The 18,590-nt window shown below is 42.8% G+C and overlaps 1 protein-coding gene across 2 annotated transcripts in view; it reads left to right on the top strand.

Annotated features, from left to right (window-relative positions):
• fbxw7 (F-box and WD repeat domain containing 7) overlaps positions 1 to 17,960 on the top strand; it is a 62,158-nt gene extending 44,198 nt beyond the window's left edge. For both annotated transcript variants that reach the window (XM_019259197.2, XM_019259198.2), the window contains exons 4-11: positions 951 to 1,085; positions 2,944 to 3,067; positions 3,243 to 3,379; positions 3,978 to 4,091; positions 9,672 to 9,853; positions 11,484 to 11,709; positions 12,505 to 12,715; positions 15,622 to 17,960. In XM_019259197.2, the coding sequence (XP_019114742.1) occupies positions 951 to 1,085; positions 2,944 to 3,067; positions 3,243 to 3,379; positions 3,978 to 4,091; positions 9,672 to 9,853; positions 11,484 to 11,709; positions 12,505 to 12,715; positions 15,622 to 15,890 (1,398 nt within the window). In that variant the 3' untranslated portion in view covers positions 15,891 to 17,960. The remainder of the gene's footprint in view (positions 1 to 950; positions 1,086 to 2,943; positions 3,068 to 3,242; positions 3,380 to 3,977; positions 4,092 to 9,671; positions 9,854 to 11,483; positions 11,710 to 12,504; positions 12,716 to 15,621) is intronic.
• The last annotated feature ends 630 nt before the right edge of the window (positions 17,961 to 18,590 follow it).

The following is an 18,590-nucleotide window of genomic DNA, read 5'->3' as shown; positions in this document are numbered from 1 at the left end:
AGAAGAAATAACCCCACAGAGTTGTTAATGGAGTCTTGTTCCTGACGTTCAAATTTTCCACTAATGTATTAGCTGCTAGAAATAGACAGGTGCCTGAAGCAACTCAGTGCCGCCGTGGAGGTCACGTAGGGAACATTAGCGTGTTAGACACACTGCACAAAGGCGGTGTGCTTCCAAGGCGCTTCAATCAAAGTAAAATAAGCGCTTACACAAGCACACCGAGGCGTCTCGTTGGACGACGATAGATTAGCACAATCAGCTCACGCTGCCCCGCTGCTGTGTTTTTCAGTTATTTACGTTTACAGCTGTGTTGGGTGTGGTAATCCAGATGTGGAGGTGTAATGAGTATTATGTTGACAGTGTTCAACTAGTGCATTGCCACCTGTGATAGGCAGCTTCATTTTGAAGAGCACAATGCAGAGAGAATACAGAGATACATTGCGGTAAAAGTCATTTTTAATGCAGTACTGATACATATGAGGAAAAACTCACTAGATAGCTGCAGTAGAAGGTTTGTAAGTACATGATTGAGCATATAGATTTAGATTCATATCACTAAATCAAATTATAGAAATACTATACAAAATACTTTTGGTCCCCAGCAACAAAACTGTCCATGCTGCTGATGTCAGTCGTGTAAAATAAGATTATATTTGGCTGTGATGAAGGTCTATCGTACATGGCTGACTACCCGTGCAGATCAGTAGTTTTAATTAGGTACGCCATAGAAGGTGCATATTAACTTGTGGAGGGTTAGGATTTCGTGTTTCAAATTACCCTAAGCAGCCAAACAGAGCGACCGAACACACCCTTTAGTGTGTTTAAATAACTTCCAATAACTAACTTGCTTAGCTTTTGTTCCGATGCAGTTACAGTGTATCTATTGTAAGTTCAGACTGAAAAGTAATGTGGAGCATGTGATTTTAAAGCCTCTGTCCTCCATTTTCCAGAGCTGGACTGGCCCAGAGAAGCTGCTGGCGCTGGATGAGTTGATTGACAGCTGTGAGCCCACACAAGTCAAGCATATGATGCAGGTGATCGAGCCGCAGTTTCAGCGAGACTTCATCTCCCTGCTGCCCAAAGAGGTGAGTTCCCGAATCCCTTTTTTTTACTGTTATCAATTTACAACTCCGTCTGTAGTCCTTGTCCTCCTGTTCCTCTTCCTCCTGACCTGAACTCCCGTGGGAATCCCCCATGGCAGACATTGTTTTTCAAAGAACACACACAGCAGAGACTAAGCTTCCTCTCCAGCCCTTATCTTGTCATAGTCTTCCTTCACATCATGTAACGGCATCTATAACGGGTCTCCTGTTTTTGCTCTGCATCATAACTGACAATACAAACAATCTGAAGTGCCACGCTGATGATAAGATCACATAAGGGATTCTTACAAAACGGCCTCAATCCACCGTATCTGGCGTAGCTGATCAAATACTCAACACCTTGTCTCAGTCTGACAGGTGTTAGGATGAAAGGGGGGGGGGGGGGGGTTGGTAGCATACAGAGTGAGGCAATAGGATGCAAGATTTCAAAGTGTCAGCACCACTTGCTCCAAAACCAAATATACAACAGCATCATGTGTGTTCTCACCAGGACACGAGCCCTCCCTTTTCGTTTTGTTTTCTGTTTCTCCATTTTTTTTTTTATATCCCCGTTCTCTCCGACTTTATTTGAAAATCCTGTCTTTCTTCTCTGTCAGAGCTGCAGGATTTATATTGGCCTGTGCTGTCAGATCATTTTAACAGGACAATCCCTGTGACCGCACTATAGATACAGTTGAAATTGTTGAGATTCTGCAAGATGGTGGTGTGTCGGGCTTAAAAAGCAATAACCGGCTTGAGGTCCATTCATAAAACTTTTAGAATATCCTCCAACCCGGTAATGACCACTGGCTTTAGAGGCCGACTTTAAGGTGATTGAGGGATGTCGAGGTTTGTGGGTCTTGCTGGGGCAAGTGACTTGAAATAACCCTAAAACTAACCTGTTAAAACCTTATGAATGACGAGAACCCTTCATAAGGGACCCTCAGTCCTCTGGTAAAATGTTTTCAGCTGCATGAAGTCGAATATTTGACAAGAAAACCTTCAAATCTTCGAGGAATGAAGTGCTAAAGATGACTACATCACCTCAGGCTGTGAGGAATTCTAATATTTTTCATTATTTACTGACAATTTATACACTCTAAATGATGAATCGAGAACAAAATCAATGATGAGAATAATCATTACCTCGAGCTAATCTCTTCGTGGTTATTGTGGCCCTGACATTCGTCATTCGACTCCATCCTGATGTTCCACACCCAGCATGCAGTGGGTTATTATCATCTCGGATTATTGTAATATAATAATAGAACAATATTTGCTCAATGGGTTACACCTCATCCTGTAAAAGGAGCTCTTTTTATGATGATAGTGACCAATCTCGTAGCCTAATGGTTAATCCACCACGTTGTTTCATAGTTGCAACAGACATTGTGTTTTGAGAGCTTTGTCCAAATAGACGCCTGTTTTGAAAAAAAACAACACACTGTAATGTTTTCTCTTATTGCCCAGGGGGTCCAGATTTATTCTCATTATACAAGATTTTGTGTCTTTATATGCAGGCTTTCGGTTGAACAAATTATTACCTGCTATGTGAAGCTCCTTTTGTATACTTTTTGTTAGACTTCAATAGAGATGTTGATTTAATTCTATGGTAATACCTTTGTCTGCCCTCGTCAGTTAGACTCACGCTGTTAATATTGTGCACATAGTTTGTTCGGCGAGTGTGTTTTCTCAGCTGTTCCTTTTTGTTATCGTGATTTAGTTACTTCAAACTTTAAATCCACTCCCATGGGGTGTTTCTACTGTTGTATAAAACCCGCTACAGTGACTAATGGCTCCTTTTTTGTGTCTCTGTTTCCCATTTACACCGCTCACATTCCCCGTCCTTGTCTTTCAACAGCTGGCTTTGTATGTGCTGTCATTCCTGGAACCGAAGGACCTCCTCCAAGCAGCCCAGACGTGTCGCTACTGGCGCATCCTGGCAGAAGACAACCTGCTGTGGAGGGAGAAATGCAAGGAAGAAGGTGAGCCTCGAGTCTTTGCAACAGATGCAGACTGACAACATGCAGTCACCCAGCGGGAGGAGTCTGATGGTACCGCTGTGGTCAACGCTGTGCTTAAAGATGGCTTTACATGTTTTTAATCTAAACTTTGAAAGGAAAAACAACATGACTTATAATCCAATCTCTTTCCGAATAGGCATCGACGAGCCTCTGCCCCTCAAGAAGAGGAAAATCGTCAAGCCTGGCTTCACTCACAGCCCCTGGAAGAGTGCCTACATCAGGCAGCACAGAATAGACACCAACTGGAGGAGAGGGGACCTCAAATCACCTAAGGTAGCTTTCGCTTCAAACCTAAATTTCCCACAAGGTAGTTGATCTGATATTATTCAATAAGGGTGCGAGGTGGCGAGTTGATGGAAAGTCAGTGATTGGGCAGGTCCGCGCTCCACGGTATTTGTGCTGAATGATAATTGAGCTGGAGGATAGGACAGTCTTACTCTCCTTCACTCCATTTGTCTTTTGCCTGTTCAGAAGTTTCCCATAAAGCATGACCAGCATGCCAGATGTGATCCTTAATGGGCCTTGTGAGCCTTTGAAACGGCCTCGGGTCATTTCAGGACGCCACTGATGTAAATTTGGTTACTGTGCTCTTCATACTCCTTTGCATATACAGTGTTTGCTGAGCTAGCAGTCCTGTGACCCAGTATTAGCCAGCAGAGACAACACACACACACACATAGTGCTCTGCTAAAAGTGCTGTGTACACCTACAGCACTTCATGACATTTTCCTCTTATCTCATCTTCGATGTTTAAAGCACCAGAGACGTGTCATTGTCCTCCTCAGTTCTTGTCAGTTGCTTTGTCATTCCACATCCTCTCGTCCTCGATGTCCTTCTCACTGCATCTCTCTTCATCTGTCCCATCTAAAAGGTGCTGAAAGGTCATGACGATCACGTGATCACCTGCCTCCAGTTCTGTGGCAACCGCATTGTCAGCGGCTCTGACGACAACACGCTGAAAGTCTGGTCGGCCATCACAGGAAAGGTACGTGTCAACTCCTTTTCTATTTCCTGTTCTCTCCTTTAGTCTGTCAGACATTAGTGGACTGAAGTCAATTATCTAAATGACATCAACTTAATTTATTTTTCAGACTTGTTGATTAGGAAGTGAAGGAGACGGCCATCTAAATTATTGCTTAATGGTCATCTGTTAACAGCATCCACTAACCTGATAGTTAGTAATTAGTAACATTTGCTCTGTGAAATAAAAACACGAAGGCAAGACTATCTCAGTCTCTTCTCCCCTCTTATATTTTGCAGACTTGTTACACAGCACATGTCCGCAAGCGGTGTTAGTATTCATTGCTGGAGCTGGTGCAGCCACACAGGCTCTGTGCTGCTGCTTTACACTGTGTATTAAAAAAGAAAGGCAGTGGTTGTACTGTTGTGTTGGAGAGAGGTTCACGGATTTTTGACTCCATTTTTAAAGAAGCTTTTTTTTCTTAACTAAAAATCTTCTAAACTGTTATTGCATATTTCTAGTCTCCACTCTATTCTTTTTTACTTTTTACTTGGCATATAAATGAGATACGGTTCGGGCTGTGAACTTGCTATTTCATTTCACCCAGGAAGGAAAAAATGCATTAAAAAAAAGCCCTTAGAGAAATTGATATTCTGCATGATCACACTGCAGTAGGTTTTACTTTCTGCTGGACACAATAGACCAGAGAGCTTGCTTTTCAATGCTGCAAAGACTCGGCCTAACAGATAGTAAAGCTGGCTTTCAGCCTGCCAGTGATTACACGCATATCAGTCACAGCATTTGCTGATCTGAACAGAACTCGCCAAGGTCATCCGATAGGCATAGAGCACGATTTGGCTTTCCTTCACCCAAACACTAATATCGGGATGACAGGTTGTTGAGTTACAGCTGTGGTGGCTCCATATTGTTGGTGTAAGTCTGCGATGAGTCACATCACCAGCAGGCTCGACTGCTTTTTTTTTTTCTTTCTTTCTTTCTTTCTTGAAACCACCCTGCTTTTAGAGTTGCGTCACACAGACACACAGTACACTGTCTGTGGTTTCTACGACGTTAATCCGACTCGCAATTGTTTGTTTATATCAGTCATGAAGGAGGGGATGAGCCTAAATCCGTTTTCTGTTTGGGTGTTGTATTCGGAGCACATCCCCGCTGTGGATTTCATCTCTTTGCTTCTTTAGCTCTCAATACCAGAGAGAGAATCCCTCTTGAGAGAGAAATGGCCAATTAAGCCTAGTCGACCATTTCGGGTGAAGTGGCTGTCGATGCCAGTAAAACTGTAAGGTAAAAGTACAATGGGATTACCAGCACCTGCATTTGTGTTTCCTCTCTGCTGTCAACGTTCTTTATCGTCTTTGCGAGCGTATCTGAGGACGTGATTGCTAAGTTCTTTTCTCACGAGATGCAGGATTGTACAGTGGCAATCATTGATCTCAAGGTGTTGGATATTTGAATGTGGATTGAAGCCACAAGAGGCATTCGTCCAAGGACCAACACACACCAAGATGTTAGAAGAAGGTCTACTCCATAACCTTCCCCTTTTTTAAAAAAAAAAAGATTTGTTTGACCTTGGTGCAACCTTTTTTATCTGTCACATAAAATCCTTTAACTTTAAGGAAAGCTCAGTACCCTTCCACAGCTCAGCCGCTAACACCACAACTTGGGTCTTATTCAATTGGATCAATAAGAGATAGCAGCACGACGATCAACGGAGATGAAGAACTCTGATGTCTGTCTTTAATCGTTTGCCATTAGACTGAAGACGTGGCTTTCTTTTCTTTGCTCCGTCACCTACATGCTCTGAAAAGACATCCCATTTGATTTCGGGTCGTTTTTCATTCATCAGAGAGAGCAGTCCTTTCAAATCAGCAATGAGTTTGGTGGACGATTATGCTAGATTACAAGAGTAAATTGGCTCATACTCTCAGAGATCAGCAGCTACATCTGTCCTTTTCTTCACGGGAGAAATTTGAAATGCAGCTCTAGCGGCTTGCGCTGTTGGCAGGAGGATTTAAAATTGATAGGACGGAAAAATAAATTGGTCACAGCGTAGACAGGTTGTGCCAGAGGTAGAGCAGTGTTAACATTTCTCCTTGGCCACTTGTGCTGCTTTTACTTTGAGACCTTGTGTTCAGTTTCGAGCGATCAAAAAGATTCCCCCGTGATGGGACAATGTGGGGGCGCATAAAATGGTTTTAAATCACTTTTCAGAATCATGTTTTTTTTCTACTCGCAGTATCCCCAACCCATCTCTAAATAGTGCATCAGTTATGACACTGACAAGATTGCAACAGATGGTTTTATCAATAGTTTAATGAATCTGCCCCAAAATCCTTTTTTTCTATTTCTAAGATTTGTTTGCTGTCTGTGCTACGAATGCCCACTGAGTTTAAAAAATACATGATTCCCAGTGTTCCATCATATTGAGAGGGCTGTTTGACATGGCTGAAATTATAAAATGTTCAACAAATATTCAGATACTGTTACTCCAGCGTGGTCGCGCCCAAGGTTAAACAAACATTAAGACGGGTGATTGCTAATGTTTCATCTACGCTGCCAGTTTTGTCATGCCCTTGATTTATCATGTTTTATAAAACACAGTGAATCGAACCCTTGCTGAGAGGCAATCAGGGAGTTATTATACAAGCATATTATATGTAAATGCTCCACACCTCTGAGAAAACTGAGCCGTTGCTTAGCGATCCGTTGAGACAATGAGGGTTTGATTGTGGTGAAGTGAAATGAGACCTTGAAGCTTGCATGTGTGCAGATTTGTGGTCTGGTGGAATTTTAAAGAGCTTGTTTTCCTGCTGAAGTCTACACTTGATACTTCACCTGGTGGACCTTTTTGTCTTTGCGTGTCCTCCAGCTTCAGTGAAAGATGTCAATCTTCGGCGCACAAACAGCTGCACACATCTCATTGCTGCAAAGGTGGCCTGCCTGGTGCTTAACAGAGCAGTGCATGTCCTTGGTGGTGCCTGTCAGCGGCAGTCTCAGCTGTCAGGCAGATCTAAGATGGCAGACCTGTGGACTGCTGTCATATCCAGGGAGAGGTTTTTCGTCTGGCAGATGCTTTAGCTGCATGGATACCCAGATTACCTTCTCCACCTTTTTTACCCACAGAGATTAGAGAAGGTTTGTGGAGCTGTGAATTTAAAGAGCAACATGGTTAAGATGAGTAGAGATAAGGGAAATTGCTACTTAAATTGTCAAATTAAATTAATGAAAGCCATCTAGCATTTATGCATGGGTGCGGGTAGAGAGGCTGTGATTTTGTATTTCCATAATAATGCCTTTATCTGTTGAGGAAAGTGCATTGTAGCTGTGACATGACATCTGTCAGTATTTAAAGTGAAACCGTAAATCATGACCCATGTCATCAAAACAGCAGCTCAAGGAATAGTAGAGTGCAGACATGTTGCCATAATGATTCTCACTCTGTGCTTAGAAACGCTTTTAGCATTTGATTTATCGGCCTTATTCCACCAGCAAGCTGAGAGCGTGGTCACTTTTCGCGGTTGTAGGGGAAAGCACGGCAAAAGAAGCGTTTTCATAAGAGGTGTCATGGTGGCTGAAGTCTACCTTTAGAAAATAACAGAGGAGGGAGCAGTTTGTTACTTTATCTATCAGGATGCAGTGGAATATATTATTAAACTTAACAATCGCTGCTTGTCCGAGAGAGCTAAACAGGAAAAATGGTCTGACTGCAACTAAAATGTGGCTCTTAGGGTACATTCAGACAGAATCCATTACATTTTCAACAGCAAAATCGTGAAATGAAGTAGTTTCCTTTGGTTTGTGTTTGATAGTTTGAGATAGAGAGGGAGAGAGAGAAAGTGTTTCACAGCGGTTACGTTCAACACAAACAGATGCATGCCCAACCGGTGGGGTTTGAAGTCGCGTGGAAACACCGTCGTGGCAGCAAAGTGACAGACGTGGCCTTTGGGATTTTGGGGTTACTTTGGCCATTGGTTAACTTAGCTGTTCAACATTTACTTGGCATATAGCATCACTGCTGTTGCACTCAGAAACATGCATTTTCCATAGGTGTAGTAGAAGTACTCGCTTCCAGGGATATCTGAAATATCTCTTTCCTGTCCTTCTGTCTCTCTTTACTGTCGAACTCTGATCATGAATCAACCCAAAAGGTAAGAGAACAAGGTAACAAGGTGTTTTATTATTTATCTTAACCTTCAGCAGCATTAGCTACATGCAGCTTTACCCAAGTTGACCTGCATTTTCTGAAATTTAAAGCCAAAAAAGTATATAATAAGGCTTTCATGGTCTTTAGCTCTGAGGCTGCCGTACCTTTTCTTTAAATGGACAGAGAACATAATGCAAATGTTAAGCTGTGCATGAAATCCCACCTGTTTCCCGTCCTCCACGGGTTTATTTAAAAAAAATGCAAATCTTCTTTCACTCTCAAGGATGGGCTCATTTTCTGTTTGTTTAAATGACAGATAAAGAAGCCTAAGCCCTTCATTTCAGGTATTTTCTCCTCCCACGCAGTATTTGAGTAGGCTCTAATAACACAGTGTGATTCTTGTTCTTGGAACCTCAACCATTGGCATCGATTCACAGGAAAAATCCTGCATCCTTGAGACTACGAGTCTTACTAAGACCAGTTACAGAAACAAAATCAAACATTTATCACAAATGTGGGCAGTCACAATCTTAATATAATATTCCACAGAATAGCTGTCGTCTTATCATATTTTAAATGTACAGTGAAGTGTAATTTAGTCAAATGTTTTTCCACCTGCGGTATTATTCCTTTCACAGCTGTATAAAGCTGAGAGGAAAAAAACACCACGGTAATAAAACAAGTAAGACTTCTAACACTGTAGTGAGGTTGATTGTAAGGTCATGCCACATTGGCCCACGTTTAATGAAGTGATTCTCTTTATCTCAGCACAGAGCAGGTAAAGACAGGCTGCAGTATCATCTCCCTCTCCCACTCGCTGCAATAAAACCTCTCGCCCTGTGCCGCCATTCACCGCCCTGACGGCTTATCAGCTGCAGTCAGGGGGTCACATGTTGTACACTTCAGAAACACGCTCCACTCTGAACCTGACATAACCAAAACACTCGCCACTGAACTCTTCCACGAGGATTTTAATTTAATGCCTTTGAGGATAATTAAATGGAGGGACAAATTAGACAAACTGTGCAGACGCGAATTCAATTGATCAGAAAGATTTCCATAACTGCGGTAATCAATAGCTAATCTACCATCCCTAATGAGGATGAATGGGCGTATTTCGGTATTGAAGACAGTTGTCAACCTTTTTTGCAAAGAGAATGAATTGCTCTCTTTCTCACCAGATAAGTAAAAGCAATTATAAAAGCTCAGGGAGAGATTTTGTTCCCAGTACAGCAGCAGAAGGTTTGGAACGACTGAACTCCTCTTTCCCCTGTAAGGTCGCAGAAATTTCATTTTCCTTGACTAAAGGCAAGAGGACGCCATACTTAAAAACCTCAAATGTAATAAATGTCTTTGAAACTAACTTTTCTAACATCCAAACTCTGCATTAAAACAGCGAGGCATATACTGATCAGGACTCTTCTTCTGTGATGTTTTTTCAGTGTCTGCGCACGTTGGTGGGCCACACAGGGGGCGTGTGGTCATCCCAGATGAGAGACAACATTATTATCAGCGGCTCCACTGATCGCACACTCAAGGTCTGGAACGCAGAGACAGGAGAATGTATCCACACCCTCTATGGGCATACCTCAACAGTGCGCTGCATGCACCTACACGAGAAAAGGTATGGGCCAATCCCACTGTCTGTTAAACCTTACTCATTTATTCAGTGTATTCTGGCGCAGTTGTGCTTTTGGTAATAAGACCCTTAATTAATTAGTTGCTCAACAGAATGTTAATCTGTTAGCTTTTTAGTAGATTTTACAAGGCAAAAATGCTCAACTTTGCCTCGTTCCCAAAATGATTTGCTGCTCTTTTTGTCGTATGTGACATTAAGCTGAATATTTTTTGGTTTTCTTCTATTGGTCAAACAAAACAAGCAATTTTAGGATGTCACTTTGGACATTGGGAAAGTGTGATGTCCATAATTCACTATTGTAAAAAAAAGAAAATAATAGTCGCTGCTCTAAATTAATCCATTAAATATGATAATTAGTGAGCTTTATTAATAATTTTGTAGCAAACCAGTTCACAAATCTAAAGGTTTGTTTGTAAAAGGAGTACTTTGATATTTCGGGACATTGTGTGATCGAAACCACTCGTGTCTGAGGGGTAAAAAGACAGTTAGCTTAGCATAAAGACTGGAAGCAGGGGGAAATGTCTAGCCTGGCTCTGTATATATCTTGTTTATGTAAATCTCACAAAAACTGTGAAGTGTAAATCTTCTCATCTAACTCTCAAATAGGTGTTTGTCCCTAAAATGTTGAACTTGTCCCATATGCGCTGTTATTATTAGAATTCTAACACCCGACTTAACAGCGATCCCCACCAAGCAAAAAGAGCATCTCGGCAGCACTGTAAGAGGACAGTATCTCTATGAAAGTGAGCGTGTGGTCTCATAGTGATTAAATAGAGCCTGTGAGCCGTCTTAAGTGAACTGCTGCTCAACTCGTTCACTCACTATTACACTCCAGAGACTCAAAGTGCTCTTTTCGCCTTAGGGCCCACCAAGGTTTTTGTGTAGCTTTTGATTACTCACTCAGTCTGGAAATGCTGTGAGCTGCAGGCAAACAGTGAATAACATGTTGGTGATTTCCATCTATGTTGCGCCATGAGGCATTTTATTAAATAAAGAGCATGTGCCGTGTGTGTTTACAGTTTTTTTTTTTAAGTCTCAATATTCTTTGATGGAGATGGAGGAATGTCTGTCTCTGTCTTTGTTGAAGTCTCAGTAATCTGCTGGACCTTAAGGAAAGACGTCTCAATCAGTGGCCAGATTTTCTTCAGCTGAATATGTTTTTACTCTCTGTCTCTCATTTTTTTAATGATATCTTGGGTCCAAACTGTTCTTACAGTAACTGTCTGAAAACTGTAAAACTTGAGGAACAACCTTCCCTAAAGGGAGTTTCCTCTTCTATAATATATCTTTCTTTTTCCATGCCGGGTGAAGACACTGCCGGAGGGTGGCTATTTGGGTTAAATGGGTGCTTCTGCACATTCAAGTATGAACATGAATGTGATGCAGTTGGTTTCTGGTTGTCAGCAGAGTGAAAGAAAATGTTCATACCTGCCTCATTATTCTGTCAATGCAACTGCCAACATATGAATGGGTGTATGAATGAAAGTATTGTTGAGAATTTAATCTTACAGAATGGGAGACAAGAAGTCATGAATCAACATAAGGACTTCTCTTGAACTGTTTTAACCATTTGTTTATGTTCTGGTACCTTACTCGTTGTCTTTGTTTCCGTCAGGGTTGTCAGCGGCTCTCGTGACGCCACGCTGCGCGTCTGGGACATTGAGACAGGTCAGTGTTTACACGTCCTAATGGGCCACGTGGCGGCGGTGCGCTGCGTCCAGTACGATGGGCGGCGGGTGGTCAGCGGTGCCTATGACTTCATGGTCAAAGTGTGGGACCCTGAGACGGAGACCTGCCTCCACACGCTGCAGGGCCACACCAACAGAGTGTACTCATTACAGGTGAGTAGCTTCAGACACACATTCATTAGTGTGTGTGTATGTTTATACAGCATGGCGTGGCTGAAAAAAAATGCAGCACTCAATACCTGAATTGGTTTATGTCATGTACCCAGCTCCTAAATATGTGTCTGGCCCCAGCATCCCTCCAACCCTACACACTACCGCACAACCCTGCGTTGATTCACTGAAATGTCAATGTTTTGTTGTTGTGAGACAGAGAGCTTAATTTTTATAAAGGTATTCAGTTTCTGTTATTTGATACACCTCTACTTGCATGCAGGTTGTTTCTTTGCCAGTGTGGCGCATAAAAAGTCATAAACAAGTCAATCTCCTCTCATGGCACCAATGTTTCTCTACTCTCATAATGTTTTGTTGTATCCTCTCCAAACCTCTGTGTGCGTGTGTGTGTTTTTGTTTGTTTGTTCATTCCTCTGTGTCCTCTAAGATGTCCTCTCACCCACTCTTTGTGATTACAGTGCACTTTAGTTGGTGCCATCGCCAGAGAGGTGAGATGAGGCAGTTTACTGCACTGATAGATTGGTTTTTGTAGCAGGCTGCATCGTTAGGCTTTTAAAGTGTTGATGCTCTACTATTGGACGTGGGAACGAAAAGACAGGTTTCACAGATCAATAAAATTCATTCATTTCAATGAGTTTAGTCTTGCGTTTGTTGGAATAGAAACAAAGTACAGCTGTCCAGGTATCAACTGCATCAGCTGCAAGTTAAGGTGACACCATTCTGTCTGCTAATCTCGAAAGTGTCAACGCTGAACTTTACGTCCTCTCTGTCTTCTAGTTCGATGGGATCCACGTGGTGAGCGGCTCATTGGACACGTCTATAAGGGTCTGGGACGTGGAGACGGGCAACTGCATCCACACCCTAACGGGCCATCAGTCCCTCACCAGCGGCATGGAGCTCAAAGACAACATCCTGGTCTCAGGCAATGCAGACTCCACTGTCAAGATCTGGGACATCAAGACGGGACAGTGCCTGCAAACACTGCAAGGTGAGTCCACCATCCCAGCAGGATGTTGACATTTGAACATAGCACTGGAGTCACATGTCCCCTGAGCTGATTCAAGTCTGTTCTTAACTGTTGTCATGATGGGATGGTTAAATTAATGGTTAGGGATAATATGAGAAGAAAAAGTGTTTACACCAGGAGAACGTTATCTGACACATTTAAAATGAACACCTCAGCGCTGAGATGCACAGTTACAATTTTATGCTGCGTTCACTTGCAATGGGAATTGCAGCTATTTGGCGTCAAGGTCGATCAAACATGGACCCGCCCATCACTGGTGTGAGTGTAATCCAGCCATATTCACCTTTAGTGGAAAAACATCAAAGCACAACAGGAGAGAGATCAATAAATTACCATCTTAATTAATTATGTTAACGTGTGTCGTATCGTATGTCAGCTATGTCTTAACCCCAGGGGATACGTCTGTTGCTGTCAGGAGGTACTTAATTTGAAATTGATTGTACATTATGGTTAGATAAATATATCTGCATACTGAGGGAGCATTCAGACAGAATCTGGTCAAACCATCCACTGTCGGCCTGAAATGTCTCTGAAACTGAGACTATCCAGGTGGATTCATGGACAAAACTCTGATACTGTTGTGTGCAGGCTTTATTTTTAATGAACCAGCTTCTAAATCTCTGTCTGCCAAACAATAAACAAAAGGTTTTAGCTAAAAGTAATGGATCAATTCTTAAAATATTCCATGTGTTAGTGAAACAAAGCAAAAACACGGACAGTACAGTTACATGAAAAATATATTGTAGCAGTATCCAGGTTCATGTAACTAATAGTGTTAAAAACATCCATTTTAAACTCAGTTCAAGTGAATAACCTTGGAACACAACAAAAAAGATAAAGAGCTCTGTCATACATTCTTCCTTTTGGTTTTTATAATTTCTGTCTCTAGTTGTTAGTCTCTCTCTGCACCGTATTATCTAAATAATGCATAACAGTAGGTGTAACATCTCTTTATGCAACAGTGTTTTGATTAGTCGATGTTCTAGTGCAGGTAGAGATGAAGAAACTGTACAAAGTGGTGGGTTTATGCAACAGGCTGCAGGAACACTCAGATGTACAGCGCTCTGAACTTTCACTATGTAAATAAATGTGGAAATAAAAGGCAACACACCAGCCTTGAACCACAAGAAAAAGCACATAAGATAGGACTTAGTTTGAAACTGAAAATCCAATTAAAACTCAGACTAGATGACCTGTTTGTCCCTGGGAGCCAACACCTTGCGGGCCTGCTGGACCTGATTCCAGTCTCATTTCCTTTGTGTCTGTTTGAATAGTTTAAACTCCATTAGCTGGTGCCTCACAGGAAGTTCGAAATCCTTTTGCTGAATAGCAGCAGCAGCAACCCGCCAGTGCTCCACCCCTAAATGCCCCCATTAGCAAACTACAACCCTGTATGCTGCTCTTACAGACACCAGCACACACCCGCTGAACAAAGGGATGCCCCAGTGAGAGTCTGAAGGGGAAAGGGGAGGGATAGGACCGGCCGGCCGGGTGGGGAGGACATGTGTGTGTGTGAGGGGGTGAATAGAGTGAAGGGATGATGGCCGGGGGGACTTTGTAGGTCATATAATTAGGTCAGTGGACAATTTCTGTCATTCATTAGTGTGTTTTGATAAGACAATAGGCCAATAACAAGGTCGTCACTGTCAGCTGAAGAGAGTGTAGGTAATGATGGAGCAGGGTGCTTTGTTGTGGTAATGGTGGGGGGGGGGGGGGGAGGAGAGAGGCAGGCATGTTGGGGGTTGGTACAGAGCAGCATTGTATACTCGGGTAAATAACACAGCCTTTGATCTAACCCGAGACAGAAAAGGAAAAGATGTGAACGCTTGTGGACGGCGAGATCTCAACAAATTTTTCCTCTGAACGGATTATCAAAGCTATAAGAATTTAAATGTCTGAACGAAGTAGCTGCTATAGCAACCTCCGCTAAAATAACATTTTTAAAAAGGCACTTAATTTGCCAACACTTGATTCTGCGCTTGTTTGTGTTTTGTGTCGCCCTAATTGATTTAATTAAGATATCATTTCCAAGCCCTCGGGGGAATCTGAAGTCACGGCACACTTGCAGTCACAAATAAAGTCACCTCAGTAGTGAAGGCAGCGAGAGCCACCATCTTCACTTTGAACTGTGTGGTCTGCCAGCACAGAGGCGGTGTAGCTGGAGCTGCTTAGCCTCCGTGACAGTGACGGGCCTGAGTCGTGTCGCATGTTGCTGCAGCTCCTCCTAGAACACCTCACTACACTCGCAGCAGCTTCAAGAGTACAGGAGATGCATTTCCCTTCGTCCCTTCACAGAGCGTTTGTCTTTGTTTTGTATCTGGGGTCTTTTTCTGTGACACTTTAATCTCTAATTCACCCATCCATCTGCCCCGCTACATTATAACACGGACTGTGAAGGTGGTAAACCTCGAGTCTCATGACCAGTTTCCTTAGAAAATGGCGGCCTCAACAATAGACCAAGTGGCATTTGCTGTGTGAAATGACGCATCTGCTCCTTTCCCCCTGAACTTTAATGTTTCACATCATAAAATTAATTCATTTTATGATGTTAGCAGGGTTATCAGTCTCCCCTTGTGTATTACTGTTTACATTTCCATCATGTTTGGAGATGTTTGGAGGTTAGTCGGGTGAACAGGTGCTTTTTAAGATGCAGTGGTTTGTGCAGCAAGACAACAACACACTCAGAGATGTCCTCTACATTGACGACCTAACTTCAAGCTTTAATATCGTCTCCTCTTCAATTACTTCAATTTTTGACCATCAAAAAAAAGCCGGTTCTGGACCAACAGGAAATGTCCAGGCGAGCTTTGGTCTTTCTTTTACGTCACACTTCATTCCTCTAACCAGCTGTTTCTTTGTGTTTTCAGGGCCCCACAAGCACCAGAGCGCCGTGACGTGCCTCCAGTTCAACAAGAACTTTGTCATCACCAGCTCGGACGATGGCACAGTTAAACTGTGGGACCTGAAGACGGGCGAGTTCATCCGAAACCTGGTGACTCTGGAGAGCGGCGGCAGCGGCGGTGTGGTGTGGCGCATCCGGGCCTCCAACACCAAGCTGGTGTGCGCGGTGGGCAGTCGCAACGGCACAGAGGAGACCAAGCTGCTGGTGCTGGACTTTGATGTAGACATGAAGTGAGAAGGGACGTGGTGGGGATGGACGAAGAGAGCGAACCACAGAGAGGAAGGAAAAGAGAGGGAATGGGAGATGAGGCACCTAGAAAACCAGAGGGCCCAGAAGCCCAGAACTCTTCACCCAAACTCGCAAAATCTACAACCACCACCAACAGTGGGCTGTCCTGTCCTCTACCATTAATCTTCCCCGTCCCCCTTTGGGCAAATGTTACCGACAGAGCCACAGACCCTCACGTGTTCAGCCCCTGCTTTCGACTCCCTACCACCAGTACGAGGTGGAGTCGGAGGGGATCGGGCTGGAAACGAGGCAGGAGGGGAGGAGGAGGAGCCACCACCAGTCTGTCCCTTCTTGATTGGCTGGGAGAAGGAAGAGCGGAAGAAAGGAACGACGACTGAACTCTTTAGAAGCAACTCTCAACCCTTTCGGTTCGGGGGGTCAGCTTCGCACAGAGACTTGGTTTCGCTCAAGCCTGACAGATTTTGACATGTACAGAGATATATTATTTTTTAAAAGACCCCTCCACAAACTCCCTCTGCGCCCCCCCTCCCAAAAAAAAAAAAAAAAAAAAAAAATCCCCCTTCCCATCAGTGCGCGCCCACACACACATACACTCAAATGGCCAACCGGAAAGTGGAAAAGATTGAGGAAGTTGGTAGACATTTAAAGCTAAATTTCCACACAGTTACAACTTGAGAGCTGCTTGTTGTAGAGGAGAGGAAGCGACTGGAGGGTTCAGCCTGTAATCGGGCTCGTTTCTTGTCACTCCATTTCCGTTCTTATTGTTCTCCACTCGGTTTCACTAGTTTGATTTCTTTACAATACCGCACACAAACACAACTGTGAATTTCAATAAGTTTTTTGGTTTATCGTATGAAAGGGGGTTTCTCTTTTGTTTAGTTTTTTTTTTTTTCTTCTTTTCCTCGCGGTTGCCAACAGCAACAAATCCCAGTATTAGAAAGCTGCTCTGTTTAGGTTTGCTGTCATTATATCACAAGGGTTTTTTTTTTCCTCCTGTCTTTTTATTTGAGTTGTTTGTTTTGTTCTTCCTGTTTTCTACATACCTGGCTTTGGAGATCTGTCTCCACGTAAACATCAATGCTGTCCAGAATTTTTCAGAGTCTAAGTGGGGTGGTTTCCTCAATGCCGGTGCTGTGATAAGAGGAAGTTAAGGTTCTTTGCTCCAAGCGCTGTGGATTAAATGCCCCCTGAACCCACCCAGCCCTTCCCCTCCCCTCTACTGTTTTCCCCCAGTGGCCAAACTGTATTTATGCTGCTAGATGAATGGAAAAAATAGAGAGAGAGAGAGGGAACTTTTACTTGCTGCGACGTTTTAGTCCCAGGCAGAATTCCAAAATTGAACTCTATATGTTTGGACTTACAGAAACAAAAGATGACAAAAGAATAACATCCGACATTTTTGTTTTATTTTGTTTGTTTTTTTTGCCACTGAAACTTGAGCCAAACGTGCCTCTACGAGGCTGAGAGGAGGGAGCGTGTCCGACATACTGACGGGATCGCCTGCAGAGAGGAAACAAGGGGATGTACACTGTTGGCGTGCGTGTGTGTGCGTGCATGAGTGCGTGTGTTAGCGTGTTAATGGGCAACTTGTAAACACATTCCTTGGGACAAAGCTCTTTCAGCCTGTTCTTTGGGGAAATGTACAAATGCTGTGTTTGGACTGGCAAAGAAAAAAAAAACAAAAAACTAGCAGATGTATCGGTTTTTAACACGTGAATGAAAGAACTGTCCGTATCCGTGTGTGATTGTTGTTCCATTCAAAGATGTCTGAAGCAACAGAGGAGACCATCACAAGCATCAACTGACAGGTCGAGCTGCCAGGAGTCTTAGTGTTACATGTGTTGCAGTCAAAATCAGCGGTTGCGGCTGCTCGGTAAGTGGCCGCAGACTCGTGGATTGTCAGTTGGGAAAAATAAAAACACAAAAGGCAACAAACGTGAACAGAAACATTGTAGCCAAACGAAAAATCGTCTCAATCTCCAAGAGTCACAACTCAAGCTGAACTGTGAAAGTGGTATAACACTGTATATTAAAAAAGAAAACAATCTTGCTCTATCTCCTCTCGTTGTTTTCTCCCTCTGTTTTTAATTTATGATCTGGTTTGAGAAATCAGATTTGTTGCAGGTGTTTTATTTTTTCAGTTCATGTAAACTGCCTGGCAAAAAAGAAAACAGACAGAAAAAACCTTAAAGGGATTGTGTATTTGTTTGATTCACTTAGAATTTTATTTTCTTATAACTTAAGTGCAATAAAATGTGGGTTTTTCTTTTTTCATTTCACGCATATCAGTGGTCTGTTTTTGTTACCTGTGTGAAGGCATCTTATATGTTCAATAAAGCAAATTATTTGGTTAAATATATCCCCGAGGGAATACTTTTAACCTTTATCCCAGTGCAGGATTTGTAGGCCAAATTTTTCACAGCGAACCTATTGTCTGATAGACGCTTATATTCAGTTACAAACAGGTTTAGCAGGCGTTGGCGGTTCAAAGTTTTTCATTTGTCTGCTCAAGTTTATTTAAATCCAGCATGTTGTTAAAAGTCTCAACAGTCTTTACAGGTCTGAAATAGTAACCTGCTGTACTTTGGCAGGGTACAAACTAAGATAGGAATACTCAAAAAATAAATAAATAAATCTCAGTACTAGTTGTTCAGATGGGTTTGGCCATCCATATTCTGTAACTGC

The sequence above is a fragment of the Larimichthys crocea genome, chromosome X (assembly GCF_000972845.2).
Source record: "Larimichthys crocea isolate SSNF chromosome X, L_crocea_2.0, whole genome shotgun sequence".
NCBI lineage: Eukaryota > Metazoa > Chordata > Actinopteri > Sciaenidae > Larimichthys > Larimichthys crocea.
Note: the sequence above shows the minus strand (reverse complement) of the source record. Positions and strands in the feature narration are given on the sequence as shown.